The sequence below is a fragment of the Heptranchias perlo genome, chromosome 2, assembly GCF_035084215.1.
Source record: "Heptranchias perlo isolate sHepPer1 chromosome 2, sHepPer1.hap1, whole genome shotgun sequence".
NCBI lineage: Eukaryota > Metazoa > Chordata > Chondrichthyes > Hexanchiformes > Hexanchidae > Heptranchias > Heptranchias perlo.
In genome coordinates, this window is record NC_090326.1 from 28,461,960 (window position 1) to 28,489,025 (window position 27,066).

Below are 27,066 nucleotides of genomic sequence, written 5' to 3' on the forward strand. Positions count from 1 at the left end.
TCTATGTTTGGAAGATTAAGACAATCCAGCCGATATATCAGAGTTAGCGTAACCTATTCCTGCTGTGGGGGGCTGCAGTGCTTTGGAGGGCATCCTGTCACTTTACCAGATGCAATTGTTATTTATAGTGCTTCTGAATCTATTATTGTGGTTCAGCACTATTATTGCAGGTTGTTCTCACTGAATATGTGCACTATATAGCACCTTTCATGGCCTCAGGATGCCACAAAGCACTTCACAGCCAATGGATTACTTTTGAAGAGTAGTCACTGTTGTTATCTAGGCAAACAATGACCAATTAATCTTTTTTTTGGTGTTGTTAGCTGAGGGATAAATATTGGCCTGGACACTGGGAGAACACCATTGTTCTTCTACAGATAGTGCCGTGAGATCTTTTATGCCCACCTGAAGAGGAAGATGGGGCCTTGGTATAACATGTCATGCAAAAAATGGCACCTCTGCACTCCAATGAAATGCAAGCCTAGATTATATATTCAGGTCTTGGAGTGGGACTTGAACCCACAACCTTCTGATTTAGAGGCAAGAGCACTACCACTGAGACAAATTAACTGGCTGCTTAGTTTTACATTAAGTGTAATACACTAGACCTCAAAGAAAGCACACAGAGTAAACTTGTGTCTCCCTGCGATTGCACTAAAAAGGGAAAAAAATGAACTCTAATTTCTGGTGTGCCACAAGTAAATTAAACCTCTAAAGAGAAAGATGACCAGTTGGCTCAATTTTTGCCTTCCACTTCTAATCTAAATGATCTTGGCAAACTACGTCCCTCCATTGTTCCATTCTGTTCTACTATTGTGACAAACTGAAGGCTTCACCTATCTATGTCTGATGGAAACTTCATTCCTTGGCTTGTGGGCCTGACAGTATTCTCCCTATTGTCCCTCATAATAGGTACCTCCAAATGCTCCACTGCCCTACAATGTCTCCTTTCCTACTCCCATTCCACATGTCTTTGGAAATTTGCTCCTCTCCATCCATCCCTAAGAAAGTGATCTTTTCTTACCCTTCCAAATATTGCTCTATTGCCCATACATCTGTACTTTCTAAAGTAGGAATTTTTTGGAAGAGGAAAAAGCCATTAAAGAAAGAACTTGCACTTATATAGCACCTTTCACAACCTCAGGACGTCCCAAATGAAGTCCTTTTGAAGTGTAGTCACTCTTCTAATATAGGAAACACGGCAGCTAATTTGCACACAGCAAGGTCCCACAAACAGCAATGAGGAAAATACAGGAAGACATTAATAAACTTGCAGAATGGACATGTAATTGGCAAATGAATTTCAATAGAGATAAGTGTGAGGTGGTACATTTTGGTAGGAAGAATAAGGAAATACTCCTTGGAAAATAAAGTCTAAATGGGGTAGAGGAGCAGAGGGATGTGGAGGTACAGATCACAAATCACTAAAAGTAGCGATGCAGGTTAATAAGGCCATTAAAAAAAAGCAAACCAAGCATTGGGGTTCATTTCTAGAGGGATAGAATTGAAAAGCAGAGAAGTTATGTTAAACTTGTATAGAACTTTGATTTGACCACACTTGGAGTACTGCGAACAGTTCTGGACCCCATATTACAAAAAAGATATAGAGGCACTGGAGGTGCAAGAAGATTTACTAGGATGATACCAGAGGTGAGAGGTTTTACTTATCAGGAGGGATTGAATAGGCTGGGGCTCTTTTCTCTAGAAAAGAGAAGACTGAGGGGTGACCTGATAGAGGTCTTTAAGATCATGAAAGGGTTCGATATGGTAGACGTAGAGAAGATGGTTCCACTTGCGGGGGAGACCAGAACTAAGTAAATATAAGATAGTCACTAATAAATCCAATAGCAAATTCAGGAGAAACTTCTTTACCCAGAGAGTGGTTAGAATGTGGAACTCGCTACCACAAGGAGTAGTTGAGGCAACTAGCATAGATGCATTTAAGGGGAAGCTAGATAAGCACATGAGGGAGAAAGGAATGGAAAGGTATGTTGATGGGGTTAGATGAAGAAGGGTGGGAGGAGGCTCGTATAGAGCATAAACACTGACATTGATCTGTTGGGCCGAATGTTTCTGTGCTGTACATTCTATGTAATTTTATAAGATAATCTGTTTTTTTTTTAGTGATGTTGGTTGAGGGATAAACATTGGCCAGGACACCTAGGAGAACTCCCTTGCTCTTCAAATAATGCTGTGGGACATTTTACATCTACCTGAGGGGGCAGACGGGGCTTTGGTTTAACATCTCACCCAAAAGACGGCATCTCCGATAGTATCGTCTAGTCTCTAGAGCGGGACTTAAACCCACAACCTTCTGACCCAGAGGCGAGAGTGCTACCACTGAGCCACAGTTGACACCTAATTACACATTAGGCCCAATAAGCTTGACCCTTTTTCAGAGATCAACCCCGCTACCCACTTTCTCAGCATGGGAATGGGAGAAATATTCCTTGTTTCTTTGCAACTTAACAAAATCGTGGGAATGCACAGTTTTAAAATGTGCACTTCCTGAGAAGGTGATTTCTCTGGTAGGAAAGAAAAAATAATAGCCACTGAAGATGCATCAGTAAGAATGACCTTTTAACTTGTTTCAAGCAGCTAGCAAACCACTGAACCAATATAAATATCAAAAACTTTATTAATCCAATATTTGTGCTAAACAGCTCAATGAAATTGAGAATATCCTGGCTTGCCCTCAAGGCCCTGTGTGCACTCAGTTCAAAAAGGCAGTCCCAACTTTCATGCTCCAGAATGGCTTGTATTCCGTGCTATGATGTTAATTTTTGACACTGGTAGAAAGTTTCCTTTATATATGAATGTATCCACATTTTCTTATTAAACAAAATACCTACTGGGGTTTCTGTGTTTTATTTCAAGATTTCAGCTCTGAATCAAGCTTACATTTCGAAAACAAAATGCAGAGTCACATTCAAGCAAAAGATTGCACACTTCTGCTGCTATGATAGCTTTGCCACAAAAAAAAAGGAATTTGTTTAAAATGTAAAGCTCTGGGCTGTGGGTTTCCCTGGAAAGCCAGGTGCAAAAGTGCTCACTTTTAGCCAGCTCAAAAGAATAATTTACCAATTCATGCACTGTTCTGATCCCATCAATCAGGACAAATATATATATATACATATATAAAAAAAGTTATCAGGTCTTTTTAACAAAGCTACAAGGTCTGTAAAGTTAGACTTGTAAAATATTGTGGTCCAAATCTTTCAAATGAAACTGCCTATGTAAACTTGATCATACAGTAATTGCACCCTCAGGCCAGTGGTGGCATTGCAATGTCCTTGTCTCCTGCTGCACTGTATTATGCAATGCATACCAATGGCTGCTATAACCATGGTATCTAATCATACATACCATTGATATTGTTGCAATGATGCTTCAAAATATTTTTGTTTTGTAAACTTACTGACCTGAACTAAAATGCCTTTGATTTGACTGTGCAGCTTCATAATTCATCAAGTGTTAGAAATATACAGCAGATGGTCAGCATCTGCAAAGCAAAAAGACAAGTTAATGTTTCAGGTATATCTTGAATTCATTTATACTGTCTGCTCTAATGGCCTACCCTGGTCATTTATTCCACAACTATTTTATGTTTGGTTGAAGAAGTTTCATGTGACTGTCCTTCTAACTTCCATAATTTTTTAACTTGTGTTCCTTCGTATTTGAACATAGTGAACAATTTGTCTGGATCACTTTTGACACTTCTCTTCAAATCTTGAAAACTTTAGTTAAGTAACTTGCAAATCTCTTTCTCAAAGAAAACAAGAACAAATTCCTTAATCTTTCCTCATAACTTAAATTCTGGAACACTCATAATCACCTTCATTGTTTGTCTTTATATTCTATCAAGGTCAATAACATACTTCCTTAAAGGACCAGAATTGCACAGGAGAACTTCAGGGGGATGATTTCATCTCTGCATTACTTATAACGAATCCATAAATGCATTTAAGTGTCAGCGTTGGTTCAGCGATTGCACTCTTGCCTGAGTTAGAAAGTTATCGGTTCAAGCCCCACTTCAGAGACTTGAGCACATTATCGTGGCTGACACTTGGCTGTAGTCCTGAACGAGTGCTGCATTCATCGAAGTCAAGCCTTTTAAGATGAGACGTTGAGCTGCCCTCTCAGGTGGACGATAAAAATACAATGGTACTATTCGAGGAGGAACAAGTGATTTCTCCTGGTGTCCTGGCCAACAATTAGCTCTCAACCAACATCACTAAAACAGATTATTGGGTCATTTACCTCATTGTTGTTTGTGTAACCTTGCTGTATGCAAATTGGCTGCCTACATGCCAACAGTACATCATTGGCTGTGAAGCACTTTTGGACATTCTGAGGACATGTATCGGAATGATTCAACTTGACTCCAATTGGATATAGTGATAATTCATTAACTTCACACAAGGAGCAACACATGCAAGTATCTAAGCAATAGTTAACAGTACAGAACAAGAATTATATTACCCGTTCCGTTCTGGGTAGAAGGTGTGTCCGCTTCTGGCTCCTCTCACTTCTACATCCTATCAATTACGGACCTTCACTTTTATACCTTTAAAAGAAAGAAGGGAACTGCGGCAAAATACATCCAATCAAGTATTTTCCCTAATACTCCCCTTAATTTACCTAATCATTGTCCAGATGAGACAGTGCCTTGTGGTCCCTCCTTATCTCTCCTTTATCCTTAGCAGAATGTTTCTCAGTCCCTGCAGTTGATGAGTCACCCTATAGGCCTTGAAGATAATGGGAGTTCTAGCTAGCTTCATCATTCCAGTGTATCTGAAGGAGTGGAGATACCGTTATGTTCCTCCCTTAATTTGCAATGACAGGATGCTCATGGTTGTTAGTCATCCTGCAGCCTCAGTAAGTTAATTCAAAAGCAGTCTATTTGGTGACACGGCAATTTCAGCCAAAGCCTTGATTATTTAACCCTTTCGAGCCTGGTTCCCCATAATACCAGCTAAACCTATATTTCCTTATACATGGAAGACACTATATAAATGCAAGCTATTTCTTTCCATTCTTTATACACCCACAGAGGAAATCTCCCCTCCCCTTGGGACAGACCAGCAGCTTACACATCAGCAATACAACCACTTTTGATTTCTAGTCTATCCCTCTGCTAGTGCAACCATTTTTACTATAACCAAGCAGTATGATGACTGTTTTATAAATTTATTCATAATAACTACCAGACCTCTTTTCTGATCAATATGCTGAAACATTGTTCCATTTAAGACATGCTCCCTCTTTTTGGTCTTTGTTCCCATACTAATTATTTTACACTTAACCACATTGAACTCCATCTGCCACCTATTAGCACGGTTACCTAAAATCTAAATCATTCTTAATCTGGTTGCGTTGTCCTGCTTCCTATTTTGGTATCACCTTACAACTTGTATAAAAAGTTGCAAGGGTCCTAAGACTGAACCCAGGAGTACCTTGTCACGTGAAACAGCATGCCGGAGGTCAAAAAGAGATTCAGCCGTTACATTACAAGAGGTTTTGTGCACTCCAGGTATGTGATTTGAATATAGATATAGGAAGGGTAGCATTGGCTGATGAGTAGGAGAAATTGTCAATATAGGAAAAGCACAACATGGGAGAAAGAGAACCTTGAATGTAACCTTGCTGAAAGGTAACCTTATGTGCATGTTTTCCAGGAGCTTTCCAGCTTCCAGCTAGATCATGAAAACTCTCCAACTGCCAATGCCACAAAATATACCCAGTTCCTCTCTTTAATAACTCAGCAATCGCTCTACTGGCATTTATTTATATTACACATATACATAACAGCACCCACCCCCACATCTCTCTTTATGAGAAATACTGCCAAATATTTCAAATTCTTTGTTGTAAACTACAAAGGAACCAATAAAATCCTGGTTTCAATAATGTTTGTGCATTTTGTTGAATCAACTTAAACAATTGTATTCCAATAATTTTTCTCCAATAGCAGCCCAACCAGTCTTCATCCATCATTACCTCCTCCACCTGGCTGAATTATGTTCTCACACTGAACAACTTTTCCTTTAACTCAACTCATGTCCTCCAGATAAAAGGTTTAGCTATGGGAACCCAAATGAGTCCGAGCTGTGCCTGTCTTTTTGTAGGCTATCTTGAACACTCTTTGTTCCAGTCCTACCCAGATTCCCTCCACGACCTTTCTTCCATTACATTGATGACTATGTCGCTGCTGCTTACTGCAATTGCCCTGATCTAGGGAATTTCATTAATTATGCTTCAAATTTCCACCCCTCCCTTCCCTATGCGTGGGCCATCGCTGACTCTTTCCTTCCTTTCCTGGACTCTATCTCTGGGAATGCCATCTATTACAAGCTCACCAGCTCCCACAACTACCTGGGTTGTACTTCTTCCCACCTCACTTCTTGTAAGGATTCTATTCCTTTCTGCCAGATTCCATTCCTGTCTTCACTTTGGCTATCCATGTCCTCCAATGTTCTAGGTTGAGGCTTTCTGGGTATGTCCTTTTTTGTTGGTTTGAGACTGATATCTTTTTACAGACTATTTGGTGCCAGTGTATCATGTAATCGATGTTCAAGGAAATCATAGAAAATTTACGGCACAGATGGAGGCCATCGTGTTCGCACCGGCTGAGAAACGAGCCACCCAGCCTAATCCCACTTTCCCGCACTTGGTCCGTAGCCCTGCAGGTCACGGCTTTTCAGGTGCACATCCAGGTATTTTTAAAATAAGTTGAGGCTTTCTGCCTCTACCACCCTCTCAGGCCGTGAGTTCCAGATCCCCACCACCCTGATGAGGCTCCTTGTTGCACTATTGGTCTTCCAATTTTTCACCTTAACTTGAAACCTTCACTCAGATTTGACAGCACTCTCACCATTAAGAAAATTACACTGATGACTAGGTTGATACTACTTCCTGCAACTGCGTTGATCTAGAGAATTTAATTAATTATGCTTAATGGTGAGAGACGAGGAGCTGTGGAGGAGCAAAGGGATTTATGTATTCATGTATAGAAATCATTAAAAGCTAGTGCAAAGGTATAAAAAGTAATCAAAAAGGCTAATGTAGCATTGGCCTTTATCTCAAGGGGGCTGGAATACAATGGGGAGGAAGTTATGCTTCAGTGTATAGAGCCTTGGTCAGACCCCATTTGGAGTATTGCGTTCAGTTTTGGGCACTGAACCTCAGGAAAGATATATTGGCTTTGGAAGGGCTACAGTGCTAATTCACCAGAATAATACCAGGGCTTAAAGGGCTAAATTTGAGGACAGATTGCATAAACTTGGCTTGTATTCCCCAGAGTTTAGCAAGTTGAAGGGTGATCTAATCAAGGTATTTAGAATGATTTGACAGGATAGATACGGAGAACTATTTCCTCTGGTGGAGGAATCCAGAACAAGAGGGCATAATCTTAAAATTAAAGCTAGGCCACTTAGGAGTGAAATCAGGAAGCATTTTTTTCACACAAAGAGTGGGAGAATTCTGAAATTTATCCCCCAAAAAACTGTGGATGCTGGGTCAATTTAAATTTTCAGGATTGACATTGATAGATATTTTTTAGGAAATGTTACTAAGTGATATGGAACAAAGGCGGGTAAATGGAGTTGAGGTACATATCAGCCATGATCTACTTGAATGGTGGAAAAGGCTCGAGTGGGTGAATGGCCTACTCCTGTTCCTATGTTTCACTCTGACTCTGAACTTATGGTTTTTCACTTGATAGGACTTGTACTGCCCCTTTTCACAGAAGTTGGATTAATATAACTACTAAAGAGCAAGATTTGCTGTTAGTACTGGCAATGTTGTTCTTAGTTATCTTCTGGTTAATAATTCTACTGGACTATAACTGTTTGTCGATGGTGTAACTGGGTATGACCGGTATGGGTCTGTTGGTTTCTTTAGCAGATCCTTTTTGGGTTTCACCACACCGTCTGCTTTCCCATTACCCTGTGTATTTAGGACCACTTCTAAGCTGAGTAAACTCAAATTCTTGTGGGACCTCACAACTTCTTATGCCAAGTGCTTTTATATATATTTATTTCGGGGATGTGGGTGATGCTGGCAAGGCTGCATTTATTTCCACTTCCCAGTTGTCCTGAGGAGAAGGTGGTAGGTCTTCTTTTGAATGGTTTGCTCGGCCACTTCAGAGGGGGTTAAGGGTCAACCATTTAGTGTGGAACTGGAGTCAACAGATAGGCTAGACCAGGCGGGATGGAATATTCCTGAAGGACATCCAACATCTAGTTGGATTTTCACAACAATCCTACAGCTTTTCTGGTGCTAGTCCACAAATTGAATTCAATTTTACAACTTGCCATGGTGAGATTTGAACTCTGCGTTGCTAGTCTCGTGCCATAACATTGCACTACTGTATCCTGGTGCATTATGTGACATTACTTCTCCCAGTATTCCATAGTGGTTAAATATGGATTTCATATGTGTCACCATTGCTTGTGATGTAGTTTTAGTTAATAGCGTGGTTTTTACTTAACATGGTTAGGGTAATCAGGAGTTGCTCAAACTGGAGAAGGGTTGGAAGTAAATTATCCCAGGGGTCAGTTCTGGGTTATATATCATATTTGGATTTGGCCATAGGGAGCACAATGTCAAAATTTGCTGATGACACAAAAATAAGGGGTTTGGGAAAAGCGAGCAGGACTGTAAAAATCTTCAGGAAGCTATAAACAAGTTAGCATAATGTGCAAGCAGCTGGCAGATGCAATTGTATATGCATAAGTGTGACGTAATGCATTTCAGGAGGAAAAACATAGACTGGGACAATACAATCAAGGGAAAGATGCTGAACGGTGTTTGTGAAGAAAAAGACCTAGGCGTACAAATAGAAAGGCTCCTAAAATCTGCAGGCTGTCAATCCTGGCATAAATACTGGGATTTACCCGCTGGTGACCTCTGGTACTGACCCTGTCAAATTAAGTGGTGTCAGGGGAAGTTCACATAATTTAAATATTCCGGGTGGGCACATGTGACACTCTGGGTGCATCTCTGACATCCATCAGGAGGCCTGAAATTCTGATGTGGGATATCTAACCCAGGTTGGTACCAAGGAGCATCACGTGTTATTTTCTGGATAGATACTTGTCAAATTTGGTCAAGTCTACATAAATTCAGACTGCCATTTGGCTCTAGGACTACATCTACTTGTATATACCAGTCCATAGGTTCCTCCGCTCTTCACATCACTCCCAACCTCCCCATCCCAGTAAATTCTTCTTTCACTCTCTCTAGTAGAGTGGAATAGAGATTCGCCTAGGAATTGGTATTAAAATTGGCTTTGCTTCAGGCTCGAGTTTAATGTGGTATTCACTTGAAAGCTTACTTAGACATTCAAAAAGCTTGAAAGATTTTGCCTTGAAGACCATTTAAAAAATACTCGGATCTATCCTTTTTTGGTCCAAAATGGATGACCTCACTCTTACCTGCGTTGATGTGGGAGATCCCAGAAGTTTATGCCTGACTAGAGAAGCAAAGTGTCACCATTGTCGCCGCAATATCAGTCCAAGGGGTTTTAATTGAAGGATGTTCTATTAGTGCATGTCTAAGCTTTTGTACATTGAATATTTCTTTTTTTTCCCTCAGAGAATAGGGAAACTCAGAACGAGCTGCGTACATCGAGAGCATTTTGCTCTGGCATCTGAGAGATTCCATTTCCTTTTCTTTATATTGGGAATCCATCATTATAGAGACATGTCGCTGCATGACAATTTTAACTCTTAGCAGTTCTTTTCCAAGGATCAGCTTTATTATCTGTGGGATATTCCCTTCCTTTCTACCATGCCTTCGAAAAGCATGTTTCTATTCTTTATTGGCCTCCTGTAGAAAGTTACCAACTGCTTTTCATTTCAGGCATAAGGCCTGGAAGTGCCTCTTTCAGCGACAATGGTGACACTTTGCTTCTCTAGTCAGGCATAAACTTCTAGGATATACTAGGAATCTCCCACACCAACACAGGTAAGTGTGAGGTCATCCATTTTGGACCAAAAAAGGATAGATCCGAGTATTTTTTAAATGGTGAAAAGCTAGGAACAGTGGAGGTCCAAAGAGATTTAGAAGTCCATGTACACAGATCACTAAAATGTAGTAGTGAGGTACAAAAAGGCTAATGAAACGTTAGCCTTTATAACTAGAGAGTTAGAATATAAAGGAGAGGAAGTTTTGCTACAGCTATACAAAGCCCTGGGTAGACCACATCTGGAGTACTGTGTACAGTTCTGAGCACCACACCTTAGAAAGGATATATTGGCCTTGGAAGGAGTGCAGCGCAGATTCACAGAATGCTGTCTGGCACAGCTTGTGGGCCAGGAGTGCTTCCCCTGGCCCAACAAGTCTACCTGCAGCGAACCCCCAACGATCGCAGATCCCCCCAATCTCCGAGCCCCCCCCCCATTGATGGCGGACCCCCGCGATGACCCCCGACCTTCTCTCCATCAATCGCGGGCCCCCGCGATGACCCCCGATCCCGACACCACCACCCCCCCCATGACTGACTCCCGATCCCTCCTTCCATGACTGACTCCCCCCCCCCCGTGACCCCCATGCCCATTGTACCCCATGCCCACCCATGCCCATCAGTGCCTCCATACTGATCCACACCCCCATGCCTCCCCCTTCCCCATCCATACAATCAAAGACTTATCTGAAGACTTACTTTTTCATGTCCTCTCCCTAGCTGCTCTCCTTTTTTGTGTTTTTTTTCCTACTGGTTCTAATGAACCTTTGTTCAATTTTATATGTTGCCAGCATGATTATTGACACCAATAATGAGGAGAAGGATCTACAGAGGGATGCCAGGCAGATCAGGCTGCTTGACAGCTCCATTGTGCCACTTGCCAGTATAGTCCCCACCGCTTGTAGCGGGTGCATTGGTGTTAACGGGATTTGCACGCTATATGTGGAAGACGGTAAAACCAAAAATCGAACGCCTGAAGTCTCCACTTAGCAGCTGCCTCTGAAATGCCGATAATTAGCCAATTTTAGTATAGAACAAAGTACTCACTTCCTTCCAAAAGTGTAACAGACAAGAAGGCGACAGCTGAACCGCTGAAGACCCGACTTTGCCTGAAATCAACTGAGCTTTTTAAATCGCTAAGTATAATACGGGGGATTAACAAGGTGGAAAGTATTTATTGAACTGCCCGAAATAGTTGGCATGCTTAATACTTTATAAGAAGCTTCTTTGACTCCTATGGTAATGGCAAATGGTCAGCGCCATTTGAATTCGGTGGCTGCCCATGATAAGTGTGGATGGTGTAAGTGGTGGGGATGGTACCTGCATACCTACATCTGCATACCTCGCTTTGGCAGATAATAAGTGCATGCAGATGCTTTTCTTCCCAAAGGAAGCCGGGGCAACAGACACAATGGCACCGTAAACACAATGGCACCGTAAGATAGATGAATAACTTGACTAACCGTAATGTTGAACACTTCCTCAGAAGCACAAAAATCACGATGTGTCAAGCTTTTAGTGGCACTGCCTGAAAGAAGGTGTGCCATGGTTATGCTAAATCTTTATAAAACACTGGTTAGGCCTCAGCTGGAGTTTGTGTTCAATTCTAGGCACCACACTTTAGGAAGGATGTCAAGGCCTTAGGGTGCAGAAAAGATTTACTAGAATGATACCAGGGATGTGGGACTTCAGTTAGGTGGAGAGACTGGAGAAGCTGGGGCTGTTCTCCTTAGAACAGAGAAGGTTAAGGGGAGATTTGAGAGGTGTTCAAAATCATGAACGGTTTTGATAGAGTAAATAAGGAGAAAATGTTTCCAGTGGCAGAAGGGTCAGTAACCAGAGGACACAGATTTAAAATGATAAGCAAAAGAGCCAGAGACAACATGAGGAAACAATTGTTTAAGCAGCGAGTTATAATGATCTGGAATGCACTGCCTGAAAGGGTGGCGGAAGCAGATTCAATAGTAACTTTCAAAATGGAGTCGGATAAATACTTGAAGGGAAAAAAATTGCAAGGCTATGGGGAAAGAGCAGGAGAATGAGACTAATTGGATAGCTCTTTCAAAGAGCTGGCCCAGGCACGATGGGCCGAATGGCCTCCTCCTGTACTGCACCTACTCTGATACTATGATATGATGATCAACAGCTAGAGTACCCCGATTAGCCATATCCACCAGGATGCCACTGATAACATCAGCATGTCCTTGTACATCAACCTGGCAGGGCCTGAATCAGCAGAGAGGCAGATGTAGAGCTGCACTATCTGCTTCAGGGAAACCTGCAGCTACTCTGCAGCATAGGGCTAGCACATCCAGTGAAAGTAATAGCCAGCTGTGACCTGAAACTTGGCTCCAGCTCCCAACTGGCTTGCCGCAATGCTGACCTTTAGGGATGGTGCTATAGACTGCCACAGAGGATCACCATCCTCACAACCATCTCATGCAGCATCACCTCCATTTTGGCAGCTATCAGGAGTAAGCACCTCACAACCACCTGCCTCGACTGTCTCTCATTTGTCACATTGCTTATCCGACATCCAGTACTCGATGAGTAAAAATTTCCTCCAACTGAATATTGGGAAAACCAAAGCCATTGTCTTTGGTCCTAGCCACCGACTCCATCACTCTTCCTGGCCACTGTCTGAGGCTGAACCAGACCGTTCGCAACCTTGGCGTCCTATTTGACCCTGAGATGAGCTTCCGACTACATATCTGCTCCATGACCAAGACCGCCTACTTCCACCTCCATAATATCGCCCGCCTCCACCCCTGCCTCAGGTCATCTGCTGCTGAAACCCTCATCCATGCCTTTGTTACCGCCAGACCAGACTATTCCAATGCTTCTGCTGGCTGGCCTCTTATCTTCCACCCCCCATAAACTTGAGCTCATCCAAAACTCTGCTGCCCATATCCTAACCTGCACCAAGACCCATTCTCCCATCACCCCTGTGCTCACGGACCTACATTGGCTCCCGGTCTGGGAATGCCTCGATTTTAAAATTCTCATCCTTGTTTTCAAATCTCTCCATGGCCCTCCCTAAACTTCTCCGCTCTCAACCTCTCTCTCCTCCTTTAACATGCTCCTCAAAACCTATCTCTTTGACCAAGCTTTTGATTTCCTGTCCTAATACCTCCTTATGTGGCTCGGTGTCAAATTTTGTTTGATAATGCTCCTGTGAAGCACCCTGGGACATTTTACTACGTTGGGTTGGTACTAGGACCACTGCTTTTCTTGATATAAATTGATGACTTGGACTTGGGTGTACAGGGCACAATTTCAAAATTTGCAGATGACATGAAACTTGGAAGGGTAGTAAACAGTGAGGAGGATAATGATAGACTTCAAGAGGATATAGACAGGCTGGTGGCATGGGCAGACATGTGGCAGATGAAATTTAACGCAGAAAAATATGAAGTGATACATTTCAGTAGGAAGTATGAGGAGAGGCAATATAAACTAGAGGGCACAACTCTAAAATGGGTACAGGAACAGACAGATCTGGGGGTATATGTCCACAAATTGTTGAAGGTGGCAGGGCAGGTTGAGAAATCAGTTAATAAAGCAAATGGGATCCTGGGCTTTATAAATAGGGGCATAGAGTACAAAAGTATGGAAGTCATGGTGAAACTTTGTAAATCACTGGTTCGGCCACAACTGGAATATTGAGTCCAATTCTGGGCACTGCACTTTAGGAAATATTTGAAGGTAGAGAGAGTGCAGAAGAGATTTACTGGGATGATTCCAGGGATGAGGGACTTTAGTTACTTGGGTTGACTGGAGAAGCTGGGGTTGTTCTCCTTGGAGCAGAGATGGTTGCGAGGAGATTTGATAGAGGTGTTCAAAATCATGAAGGGTCTAGACAGAGTAGATAGAGAGAAATGGTTCCCATTGGCGGAAGGGTCAAGGACCAGGGGACATAAATTTAAGGGGATTGGCAAAAGAACCAAAGGTAATATGAGGAAAAACATTTTTACACGGCGAGTGGTTAGAATCAGGAATGCACTGCCCAAGGGGGTGGAGGAGGCAGATTTAATGATGGCCTTCAAAAGGGAACTGGATAAGTATTTGAAAGGAAAACATTTGCAGGGCTACGGGGATAGGGCAGGGGAGTCGGACTCGATGGGCGGAATGGCCTCCTCCGTACCTTTCTATGATTCCATATAAATGCGAGTTGTTGTTGCTGTTGTGTAGTAGTAGTAGTAGTACGGAGCTGCTTTGTTCCAACATTAGCCTGCAGATTCTTTTCTGCACCATGGGTTTTCGGTCCTTCCATTTTTGCCTGTCATTTCTTGGTGCCCTGCCCCTTCAGGCTTGGCAATGTCAGCTAATGGGTTGAGAGGCCACTTGAGGATCTCTAGAGGCTTTTAGAATTGATGGCACCCTAATGCGACACTCCTCTTTTAATTGTTCACATGCCTTTAAATTTAACCTTGCATGCAATTTTCCAGTTCGAACACTAGTGTGCTCCCTACATCTGTTGAAATCACAAATGAAACTATGCTAATGAGCTGGCCTCAAATATAATGCAACACTCTGTTCCTGATAAGTGAGGAGGTTCTAGATTGGAAGGTTTGAGAGGAAGATCTTCTTTATGGAGTTAGTGTCTGTGCATCAGGTAGAGTTGACCTATGAAGGTCCATATAAGTAAATAAAAATATATTCTGGCATGCTCCAATGTACAGCGTTAAATGGGAGGGCTGGGGTGAGGGAAGGCACTATAGCTTCCTGCAGCCTACCTATTTAAAATTGAAGAGTTAATTACAGATAACTGCTACAAATTCAAAGATTGATAAATCATATAGTTTCCTGTGGAATTGTAATTTCCCTTTTGAATTTCAGCTCCTATCTTGGCTAAAAAATTGGGTATTGAAATTTCTTATAAAAGATGGTACCAAATTAGCTTCACATAATGCTAAATAGAAATTAATCTGATTAATATATTAACCACATTTTACTTTATGCTAAACAAAAATCAGTGAATAGCAATTATAGAATCCAATAAGCAAAGAAAACCTAACAAGGAAATGTGACTCTTGTTCACTTACTCGAAGAGTATTACTCAAAGTACATTGCTTTTATTTGGCAGTATTTGACCAAATCAGGAATTTCCCAATTCAGTTTGCTAATTGCTAACACTTGGTGCTAAGTATACAAAAGTGTACTAATGCCCTCCATCTTGATGAGCACAAATTCACCAAAACTATTCAAAAAATGCAGGTTTTTTGTAAGATATTTTATTATTTTTCTCTCCATTCTCCTACATTGTGAGTTCAATGCTGCTCTTTAATTAACCATCAGATCAAGACCTGAGGAAAATATTTCTGTTGACCTCTGAACAGTTAAGATCAGGGGTTCATCAATGGGGGGAATTGCAGACGCAAACCTGGATCTTGCCTCATCTGCCCTCTTAGGTGGATGTAAAAGATCCCATGCAAAGATGAGCAGGGGAGTTCTCCCTGATGTCCTGGCCAATATTTACCCTTCAGCCAATATCACCTAAAAAATGATCACATTGCTGGTTGTGGAACCTTGCTGTGTGCAAATTGGCTGCCGTGTTTCCTACATTACAACAGTGACTACACTTCAAAAAAGTACTTAATTGGCTGTAAAAGTGCTTTGGGACATCCTGAGGTTGTGACAGGCACTATATAAATGCAAGTTCTTCTACTCTTTCTAATGAAAACTGATTAAAACGTACAACAGCAACGTAACATTAATGTTGCAATAGATGTACAATCTGCTGAAATACAAGGCAGCAGCCAATGTGGCAGTGTTGCACAAAAGTTTTCAGACTGTTCTTGGCTCTCAGCCTGCCCAAATGACCGCTATATTAGTAACAACACTTCTTCGAAGGGGTACCATCATGAAGGGAGAACAGCCACAACAATTGTGCATCGTTTTGATTGAAAATGTATGATAGATTAATAATATAGTTAGAAATGGAATTACTCAGTCGGAGGAGGGACTCTTTATTTACCTCGTCTAGCTGAATGTTTAACTGAACCTGTGGTTCCAAACTGAACACTTGGCTGCTCTGCTGTTCTACGTTTTCGATGTGCTTCTGTTCTGAGATTGATGTGACAATTAGGTGTGTGAGAATAACACAAGGGCATGAATTGCATTGCATAAGTGACCAATTATGTGACAAACGTGCCATTGCATTGCAGTGAGTGTTTGGGGAACCTTTAACACAGACACAGAAAATGTTTGCCATTCTTCAACACCGTGTCTCTTTTTGACTCTGAAACATTTTTTAAAGCAGCACCACTACATGAAAAAAAGTGTTGCGGCAAACTTTTTTTTGGAGAATGACCTAGTCTTTTTTAATCACTGTGGCGTCTTACAGGATTGGAATTTCCTTGCGATTTTCTACATCATTTGTCTGATGTGTTTGAAAACCAACAATGAAAGAAAAGCTTGCTGTTTTAAATGTGCGAGTTATATTTGATTTGTACAATGATTAATACGGGGGGGGGGGGGGGGATTAGATCAAGAAGAGTGTGAAGTCGAAAACTCTCTCCTGTTGGAAGTTTACCAAAAATGCAAGAAGTCAGGTAACTGGGGATCGGCAGGTCATAACAACAGGTAACACCACAGATATAGTTGGCAAATGATATCTCCAACAGCCCCCTTCCGGAGTCGTAACCTGGGATACGTTACCAAGCATTCATTCCTGGACCCTCTCTCGCTTTGGCTCTCTCTCAGTCGTCACTTTAACACTTTAACCTTCTCATTTGGGGATCTTTAATTTAAGGATTAGGCTACATGTGAAGCCCGTCCCTAACCAATATCACCAATCATTTTCCAACACCCCCATTCAAAGGACATCAATCTTCACCAGAGGGACCAAGACCACGAGTCAAGAAAACCCTTCACAAAAAGAGGCGTTGCTGAGTGACAGCTCCGCCAGCCAGTCGCGTGCCTTCCCCCAGCTCGGCCGCAGCCAACGAGAGGCGGCGGGTTTTCGGGGCTCGGCCCTGGGCTGGGCTGGGCTGGCCCGGTCCGGGGCGGGGAGGTGGGTTTGAAGCGCACGAGTCGGCGGAAGGAGAGCGGCTGTCAGTGACCGCGCTTCGACGGGCGCTGGCGGCTTGCGATTGTGACGTTCCACGCGGCGTTGTTGATACTTCGTAGAACGGGAGCCCGTCACAATCATGTAGAATGGCACAACCGCCGAGCATTCCATTTAGAACCACTGGTTCCAGATTGTTACACCCTCTCAGCGTCCTCTTTAATGTGCCGCTGGACCAGGTAAGAGAACCCTCGTCCGCCAACCCCAGTGGATCGCTTCTGCTTCTCCACCCCCTTTCAGTTTGATATCCGTGGTGTATTCTGATGCACCAGGTGCGACTGGTGGCTAACTGTAAAGTTGTCCACAGCGACGGATTGAGAGGCTTTGCGTTAGAAGTGATACTGCCTCAGAATGAATGAATGGAGGTTGGTGTGAGGTGGTTTATCTCCAGCAGGTGCGGTTTGAAGGTGGTTGCACGTGTGGCTTCTTCAACCTTGTATTTTTGTACAGTATTTGAGATAGGTTCTTCTAGCAGGCCCCACTTGAGCATCTTGGCTCTATCCAGTTTAAACCAGCAGTTCAATCTCTTGCTATAACTTCTATTGTAATGTCTTGCTGTCTCTTAAAAACACGTTTCCTCGTTTTAGAGAGAAAAAAAGTAGGCCTGGCGTAAAATAGCGAAAAATATGTCCCGGTTGAATGTTTGAATATAAATACCCATCTTTTACCTGAAATTGTTCTGCAATAAAGTTTTTTTTTACCAGCCATGAAAAGCGGTTGAGCCCAGTTACGTTTCAGCACCTTATACCTGCTGTATAGGGAGATATATCACATGAAAATATTGATGTGACTAGCAAAATTCATGATTTATTGTGATTTGCCTTAAATATTGTGGAACATTTTGTTTGGTTTTTAAACAAAGATATTTCAATATCCTTTGCCTGTGTACTTTTGCATTCTTTAATGTTTTATGTAATGTAATGTAATGAAAATTGGAGAATGAAAAATTTAAGGGCACATAAATTTAAAAAGTTTCCAAGTTCAATTAAGTGTGACTTAATTGGAGATATGCTTCAAATGATGGCAGTAACTTGCTGTAGGATAATGACAATTCAGATTGCTGACTCCGCATCACTGCCAGGCAATCTTTTTTCACTTTAAAGGTGCATCTGCACTTGAGCATTGAGTTTTTTTTTAATTTGAATTATTTTTTCAAATAATATTTAGTTAATATTATCATTGCTAAGATGTTTTTAAAAATCATTTGCTTGTGGATAGACTGGAGAAGCTGGGATCTGATGTAGAAGGAGTTGCAAGTTGGGATGTGGGAGTCATTGTCTTTTGGGGGTTAGGTGGGAAGTGGAACTCACATATGTTAGTGTCATTGTTTCTTGACCGTGCAAGGAACGGAGAGAGATATTGGATGTGGAGTTGTTGCCTTGGGAGGGCGAATGAGAAATCTCTGCAGGGAAGAATGCAGAACCCATCTCAGTGGAGCAAGAAGGTGGATGCCAAAAAGCAAAGTGTTAGTCTCTGGTTTGGGGGAAAGGGGTAGGTGGAGAGTGAGAAGCTGGGATATTTGTAGGATGCACTGTAAGTTCAAGAACAGTAGGTGGAAATTGGGTTATTTGTGTGGTTGGCTTGTCTCAATGCAACTACTGGTGAGAGTAGGTCCATAATACAAAACCACCTCTAATTTGGCATCAAATGGAAATCTTGTGCAGAGAGGCTTAAGAGAAATTAAAATGTTCACCAGTCCATTTGGCGATGCACTTCTGAGCCTGGGGTTGACTTGAAGAATCTATATTTTTCAGCTGACCCTGCTCTACCTGACATGGAATGCTTTGATACTTGGACAAGGTGCCCAAAAATTATTTTGTTTCTCCAGCAGTGATATCCTTCACTTTGAGTACAAAAAAGTTCAAGAAAAAAGAAAACAATATAGCTTAGAATTATAGGATCTTGTGCATTGGACAATTATACACTAGTGGGGAAATGCTTCACAGCACTTTACGGAATGCTGTCAATGTTAGTCCAAAGAATATTGGGACCATGAACAGAAGTTGGCGTTGTTTCAGGAGCAATAGGTTATAACCGTACAAATCTACTTCAAAAATACTTCATTGGCTGCAAAGCGCTTTTGGGACGGCCTGAGGTCGTGAAAGGCGCTATATAAATGCAAGTCTTTCTTTGGAATTCTTTGAAGCGATCACTACGTTAATGGATGAGGACTATCCAGTGGATATCATTTAATTATTTCCTCTGAAAATATTCAATGAGGTTCTGTTTTTGAAGCTTTTAGGATGATGTGCTACAGGTGGGGTTTGACTGTCGTGTGTTGCACAGCCAGCAGTCCTGAGTTATACACTAACAACAACTTGCATTTATATAGTGCCTTTAACATAGTAAAACGTCGGAAGGCACTTCACAGGAGCATTATCAAACAAAATTTGACACCAAGCCACGTAAGGAGCTATTAAGACAAGTGACTAAAAACTTGCTCAAAGAGGTAGGTTTTAAGGAGTGTCTTAAAGGAGGAGAGAGAGGTAATAGAGGCGGAGAGATTTAGGGAGGGAATTCCAGAGCTTAGGGCCTAGGCAGCTGAAGGCCGCCAATGGTGGAGTGATTAAAATTGGGGATGTGCAAGAGGCAAGAATTGGATGAGCGCAGAGACCTGGGAGTGTTGTAGGGCTGGAGGAGGTTACAGAGATATGGAGGGGCGAGGCCATGGAGAGATTTGAAAACAAGGATGAGAATTTTAAAATCGAGGCATTCCTGGTCCAGGAGCCAATGTAGGTCAGCGAGCACAGGGGTGATGGGTGAACGGGACTTGGTGTGAGTTAGGATACGGGCAGAAGAGTTTTGGACGAGCTCAAGTTTATGGAGGGTGGAAGATGGGAGGCCAGCCAGGAGAACATTGGAATAGTCAAGTCTAGAAGTAACAAAAGGCATGGATGAGGGTTTCAGCAACATATGAGCTGAGCAGGGGTGGAGATGGCTGATGATATGGTGGCAGTCTTGGTGATGGAGCCTATTTGTGGTCGGAAGCTCAACTCAGGGTCAGATAGGTCGCCAAGGTTGCGAATGGCCTGGTTCAGCCTCAGACAACGGCCAGGGAGAGGGATGGAGTCAGTGGCTTGGGAACGGATTTGGAGGAAATATTTCCTCATCGAGTACTGGATGTCAGACAAGCAGTGTGACAAATCAGAGACCTTAGAGGGGTCGGAGGTGGAGGTTTTCAGGTAGAGCTGGGTGTCGTCAGCGTACCTGTGGAACCTGACCTTGTGTTTTTGGATGAGAAATAGGAGGGGGCCGTGGATAGATCCTTGGGGGATTCTGGAGGTAACGGAGTGGGAAGAGAAGACATCTGTTTGCAGAAATCTGTTTGCCAGCCAGTTAAATCTTAATGCTAGGAGAGATTTTGATTCACTACTTAGTTTTAAATACATTGAAATTCAAAGTTAAGTTTTAACTTTACTTCACGCAGGGCTGCAGATGTGCTACACCTGATGCAAAGCCCATATAGTGTGAGATTAATTCTTATAATAACTTGCACTTAACATAGCTCCTTTGAAGACACATCCCAAGGCGCTTAGCAGAAGAGAGGTGGAACCTAACAGTAGCAGGAGAGCTAACCAAAGGTATGGTCAAAGAGGGAGCAGTACTGAGGGGTATTTTGAAGGTGGGGACAGAAGTAAGAAGGCAGAGGAGTTTAGGGAATGTGATGCAGAGTTTACGGTAAAGACAGCTAAAAGACCAAGCACCATGGATGGAGCTGGGGGTGGTAGAGGGAGTGTTGCACAGAACGCAGAAATCAAAAGTAGGAGATTGCAGAGGTTGGGTGGGGTTAGAACATGCAGGGATGTGTAAATGAGTTTGAGGATTTTGAATCTCACTTGTTGTGGGATAGGGTGCCAATGATGGTGGGTGAGGATAGGTGAGTGCAAATTGGTACAGCATAGGATGTGTGTGGAAGAATTTGGAAGGTGTTGGGAGTATATGTATGGCGGAGCTTGGGAGCCAAGTGAGCAGGAAGTTGGACCGAGAGGTGATGATACCATGGATAAGGGTTTCAACAGCAAGAGTGAAGGCAGGCAGTCTTGTACAGGTGGAATTATATAGTTTTGTTGATGGATATGGTGAAGTTTGAAGTATCAGGTTGGCATCAAACTGCACACTGAGGTTGCAAACTGTGGGTTTAGCCTGAGTGAGCAACTGGGAAGAGGGTTTAATGGAGGGCAAGGGTACAGAGTCCTTGGCAGCTGAACAGATGGCTTTCACTGCTGATGTTAGGTTGGAGGAAGATCTGGCTTATTCTTGACTTGATGTTGGACAAGCTCTGAGACAGCAAAATGGTAGTCATGGAGTTGAGGATGGAGGTAAAACTGGGTGTAGTTGGCATACATGTGGAGCTGATCCTACAGAGAAGGTCACTTAGGATCAGCACGTAGATAAGGAATAGGAGAGGGCCAAAGATGGAAACTTGGGACATTCTGAGGTGAATAATTGGGAGAGAAGTCACAAGAGCTGTGTTGTCTACATTGGGACAGGTAGGAGTGGAACCAAGTGAGGATGGTGCCAGAGGTGAAGTGTGGAGAAGGATAGAGGGGTCAACTTGGTCATAGAGAGGACAAAGAGGGATAACACAGTCAGAAAGGATGCTGGTGACTTTGACCAGGGCAGTCCCTGGTATGGACAGGACTGAAACGAGAACCAAAAGGTTTTCACAAGGAGAAGTGAGTGTGGAGCTGGGTGGTGACAAGATGTCTTAACAACCTTAAAGGTAGGAAATAGGGTATTAGTTACATCGAAACTACAGCAAAGAAACAGGCCATTCGGCCCAACTGGTCTGTGCTGGCGTTTATGCTCCACACGAGTTTCCTCCCTCCCTACTTCATCTCACCCGATCAGCATATCCTTCCAATCCTTTCTCCCTTATGTGTTTATCTAGCTTCCCCTTAAATGCATCTATTCTATTTGTTTCAATTACTCCTTGTAATGTGTTCCACATTCTTACCACTCTTTGGGTAAAGAAGATTCTCCTGAATTCCCTATTAGATTTATTAGCGACTGCTTTATTTTTATGGAAGTTGGAGGATTGAATAGCTTGAGAGTGGGCTCTTGGTTTTGATGTACTTGGAAGATGGATCACTGAATCCCAAGTTGTTCTGCTGCTTTAATATCGATGCCCACCAAACCCCTTTGCATTAAGATAAAGAAGTTATGGGTGCAGCCTGGAAATTAGTTGGTTGGGATAAAAATGGTCTTTCCATTAGAAAGTGAAAGGTGGTGACAGATGGAAACGATTCTTGTTAGTGGGGTTATGCTGCATGGTGTTTTGACCTATTCCTTACGGATGAACTTGCATTTGTATAGTGCCTTTTACATCCTCGGGAAGTCCCAAAGTGCTTCACTGCTTATGAAGTACTTTTGAAGTGTAGTCACTGTTGTAATGTGGCAAAACACGGCAGCCAATTTTGTGCATAGCAAGGTTCCACAAACAGCAATTAGATAAATGACCAGATACTATGTTTTAGTGATGTTGGTTGAGGGATAAATATTGCCCAGGACACCAGGTAGAACGCCATTGCTTTTCTTCGCTTAATGCCATGGGATCTTTTACAGTTTACCTGAGAGGGCAGACAGGGCCTGGGTTTAACCTCTTATTCGAAAACTGCACCTCCGTGAATGCAGTACTGAAGTGTCAGCCTAGATTATGTGCTCTTCGGAGCAGGGCTTGGACCCACAACTTTCTGATTCCGCGAGGAGAGAGTGCCACCACTGCATCAAGGCTTGCGTTTAGAATTTACATGTACTTTTAATAATGTCAAGTTTTCTGCTGGCAGGTGATTAGTTGAGAGAAGATTCACAGCATTCAAAGATATCTGGAATAAGGAAAATGTCTGGGATCAGAATGAGGGATTGTAGTTTGAATGCTGAGGCAATCCATATTAGAACAGGAAACATTAAATTAGTAAACAATGGATTGATGTTCATTGCTAATGGTGGGGGAGAAAAAAGGAAAAGATTAGGTGATTCATTGTCCATTCACTGAGTGTGTCCAGTCAATATGACACTGCTGTCAACAATGCTCATAGAGTACTTGACTGCATCTTGAGGACATTTTATTTTGCCACAACAGGTTATTTTAATCCTGTATTGCCCACACTTGGGATCCTTGGTGCTAGCCAGGATGTTCCTGCACTAGCCAAGCGGCAAGAATAGAATTCTTGTTTTGTTTTCAAGATTTACTTTTTTTTTTACATCTCTTGGTTGCCCAGGTTTACAAAACTGCCGCTGCATCAGTGTAACGAAAGAAAGGTAAGTTTGGCTGTTTTGTTTTATTTTTGAAATATTATTTTGGATTCATAAAGTTTTCCCCTTTGAACAAAGTTTACATCTGAAAATCCGGTATGAGTATAGTTCAGTATTAGAATTATATTTTCACAGTGAAGCTGTTCTGAATCATGTGTTGGAGGGATGACATTTTTGTTCTAGATCTCCGCTCCATCAATGTCATGCCCTATAGATTCGAATAGTAGGGTGAGATATTGTGACTGGTCTTTTTCACTTTTTAGTCTGTTTTTCTTTAAGAAAAAAGACATAGTTTCTACAATTGACCTGATAACTAGTTGATGTGAGGCTGTGCATAGCAAACTGTTTGTCCTCCCCCCACCCCCGGCTTTGACAGGCCAAGGCAATAAATCCATTTAGAATGAGGTCTGCAGGACACTTTGTTTTTAAAATTGAAGCTTTTCCTAGGCTACAGCAAACAGGGATGAAGATGCTGATTTTAGTTATCCAAGTACTGCTGGCAGCTGTTCAGAAAATATAAATGCTGGTTGCGGTGGGGGGGGGGGGGCGGGCAGGAGGGAGGTAAAGTTAGCCACAGCATTTGTACTTTCATGTTGCTGTTTCTCTTTCTAGTGGTCACTTATTTTTAAAGAGACAACAATATTCCCACCAAAAGTAGAAAAAACAAAATTGGTTAACCAGTTAGTTACATGCTAACTGGAGCAACCTTGAGATGTACTTCACCTGAGATTTCCTTCTGCATTGTGAAAACTGCCTATTTCCCTCAGTTAAAAGGTGAGTTCTGGGACTGACTACATGTGAATGATGAAAGGGATGAGGGTTCAGTAGCAATGATATCCTGGAAATCATGGGTCCTTGCATTACCTCAGCCTAGACAAAGGTGGGCTCCTGGTGCTCATTTGCAAGGAGCTTCTTAGTGACCCGTGAGTCTCCGTTAAAACTGAGGAGGAAAGGTCGGAGCTGCTTGGACTTGTAACCTTGTTCACTCTCATTGGCACCAACATGGACATGGCAATGATAATACAGCGTCAGGTTTCCCCTGCTCCTTCTCTTTAAAAAAAAAATACAGAACCTCAGGCAGTAACGCAAACCTGGGAAGAGGCAGGTCCAGTTCAAGCAGCTTTGGACTGCTTCCAATTGATATTCTGGAATGGGGATGGAGATGGGACTGTAGTACTTGAGAAAAGTGATGCTTATGAATTCGATTGCTGCCATTTTGATGAGTTGTTTAATGGAGCGTTAGTCAAAATGTGAGCACTGGGAGGATATCTTTTTTAAAAGCATATTATTGGCAAGAGGTGGATCAAGAATTTGTGCTTATTGGCATACAGTCTTTATGAATAGAGGGTTAAATTATGAGGACAGGTTGCATAAACTTGGCTTGTATTCCCTTGAGTATAGAGGATTGAGGGGTGATCTGATCGAGGTGCTTAAAATATTAAAAGGATTCGATAGGGTAGAGACGGAGAATCTATTTCCTCTGGTGGGGGAATCAAAAGAACAAGGGGACTTGATCTGGAAATTAGAGCCAGGCCATTCAGGAGCGAAATCAGGAAGCCCTTTTGCACCCAGAGGGCAGTAAAAATTTGGAACTCCCACCCCCCTCCTCCCAAAAGGATGTGGATGCTGGGGGACAATTGGAGCTTTCAAGACTGAGATCAAGAGATTTTTGTAAGGTAAGGATATCAAGGGATATGGAGCAATGGCAGGAAAGTGGAGTTGAGGTGCAGATCAGCCATGATCTAATTGAATGGCGGAACAGGCTCAAAGGACTGAATGGCCGACTCCTCTTCCTTATGTGGGTGCAGCCAGAGAAAGCGACTGGTACACAGACAGACAGACAGACAGACAGACAGAGAGAGAGAGATTAAAAAGAAAGTGAGAAGTTTTAGAATGAGATACAGAGACGGTATTGAGAGAAAGTGTATGAGAACAGAGGGAGGGAAGGAAACAAAATCAAGCAAGGGAGGCAAATCGTGTATAGAAAGACCATATTTTACTTTTATTTGAGAGTAACATCACAGGAGATCAACTAGAACAAGAATAGATTTATTGGTGTGGTAATGGGAAATAAGAGTTCCTCAAAAATCCTTTTCAATAATCAGATTCAGGTATTCATGACTTGGGTTTATTTAAAGTGCCACCAGGTAAGTACACACCAACTCACAAAATTGGGAAGAAAAACGTTGTATAGTTGTACTGATGATCATCCTTTGAACACAGACCACGGTCAGATGATGTTAATTTAATTAAAACCACAACATCTCAAATTATTACGTGATCAAAATGATTCATCAGTACTGAAATAATCCAGACTCAAGATGCGTAACCACATTTGAAACCGAAGAGAAATGACTTGTTTTATAATAGCAGAAATATCCTTTAAAGCTCACCAAAAAATGATCAAAATCTTGACACTGTCTGAACCGGTGGATACAGTGTGCAGTATGATAATGTATAACTATTTATATTCAAGAGAATGCTGTAGCTTCTATATGTTATGCTGAAATACATATTCAGAGACTGATTCACGTCTCTGTCCCGCTTTCTGTGGCTCACTCTGGTATCCATGCTGATCGAAGGTGTGGAGCAGCTGGGAGGAAAACTCTTGTTACCCATGTACCCACCAACAATATCTGAGTGTGGAAAGCATGTGCTACATAGTAATGGCAAACCCTGCATAAAATATTAACTTGGATTATTTGACCAGGGAATATGAAACTTAATAACAGTTGTCCTCTGCTGAGCTTTCATCATTCAGTTCACACATGGACTTCCAGCAATCCTCCGCCTATGAGCTGAGTTACTGGGCAAAAAGGGTAGACTGGACTAGAATTAAAAGTTGGCCACTGTTGGTTCAGGCTGCCTTTTGTTTTGTTTTGCAGGTGAATTTTGCAGTCTGTCAGTTGTTTGCCCTGTTTGCTGCCTTCTGGTTCCGCCTTTATCTCAGTCCCAGTAGAGCTGGTGCTATCGTACGTCATGTGGTCATCACAATGATTGGCATATATTTTGCAATCTTCTGCTTTGGATGGTAAGTGTAAAAATGATGGTTAGATCATCACCCGCCCAGATTAGTATGAATTCCTTTGTGTACTGATTGGATTTGGATTTATTATGTCTCTTGTGCACTGGTAATGTTTTTGATTCAGTCAAAATGCTTAAATACAAAAAATGCCAGTCAGGGTACTTTCTAAATGGTAAAAAGTTAAAAACAGTGGATGTCCAAAGGGACTTAGGGGTTCAGGTACATAGATCATTGAAGTGTCATGAACAGGTGCAGAAAATAATCAATAAGGCAAATGGAGTGCTGGCCTTTATATCTAGAGGACTAGAGTACAAGGGGGCAGAAGTTATGCTGCAGCTGTACAAAACCCTGGTTAGACCGCACCTGGAGTACTGTGAGCAGTTTTGGGCACCGCACCTTCGGGAGGACATATTGGCCTTGGAGGGAGTGCAGCGTAGGTTTACTAGAATGATACCCGGACTTCAAGGGTTAAGTTATGAGGAGAGATTACACAAATCGGGGTTGTATTCTCTGGAGTTTAGAAGGTTAAGGGGTGATCTGATCGAAGTTTATAAGATATTAAGGGGAACGGGTAGGGTGGATAGAGAGAAACTATTTCCGCTGGTTGGGGATTCTAGGAGTAGGGGGCACAGTCTAAATATTAGAGCCAGACCTTTCAGGACACACAAAGGGTGGTAGAAGTTTGGAACTCTCTTCCGCAAACGGCAATTGATACTAGCTCAATTGCTAAATTTAAATCTGAGATAGATA

At 42.3% G+C, this 27,066-nt stretch overlaps 1 protein-coding gene across 2 annotated transcripts in view; it reads left to right on the top strand.

Moving 5' to 3' along the window:
- The first annotated feature begins 16,930 nt into the window (after positions 1-16,930).
- mboat1 (membrane bound O-acyltransferase domain containing 1) overlaps positions 16,931-27,066 on the top strand; it is a 97,248-nt gene continuing 87,112 nt past the window's right edge. The window contains exons 1-2 of one of the 2 annotated variants that reach the window (XM_068001639.1): positions 16,931-17,215; positions 26,177-26,322. In XM_068001639.1, coding sequence (XP_067857740.1) covers positions 17,126-17,215; positions 26,177-26,322 — 236 coding nt within the window. In that variant the 5' untranslated portion in view covers positions 16,931-17,125. The remainder of the gene's footprint in view (positions 17,216-26,176; positions 26,323-27,066) is intronic. The other variant, XM_068001638.1, reaches the window with a different exon arrangement.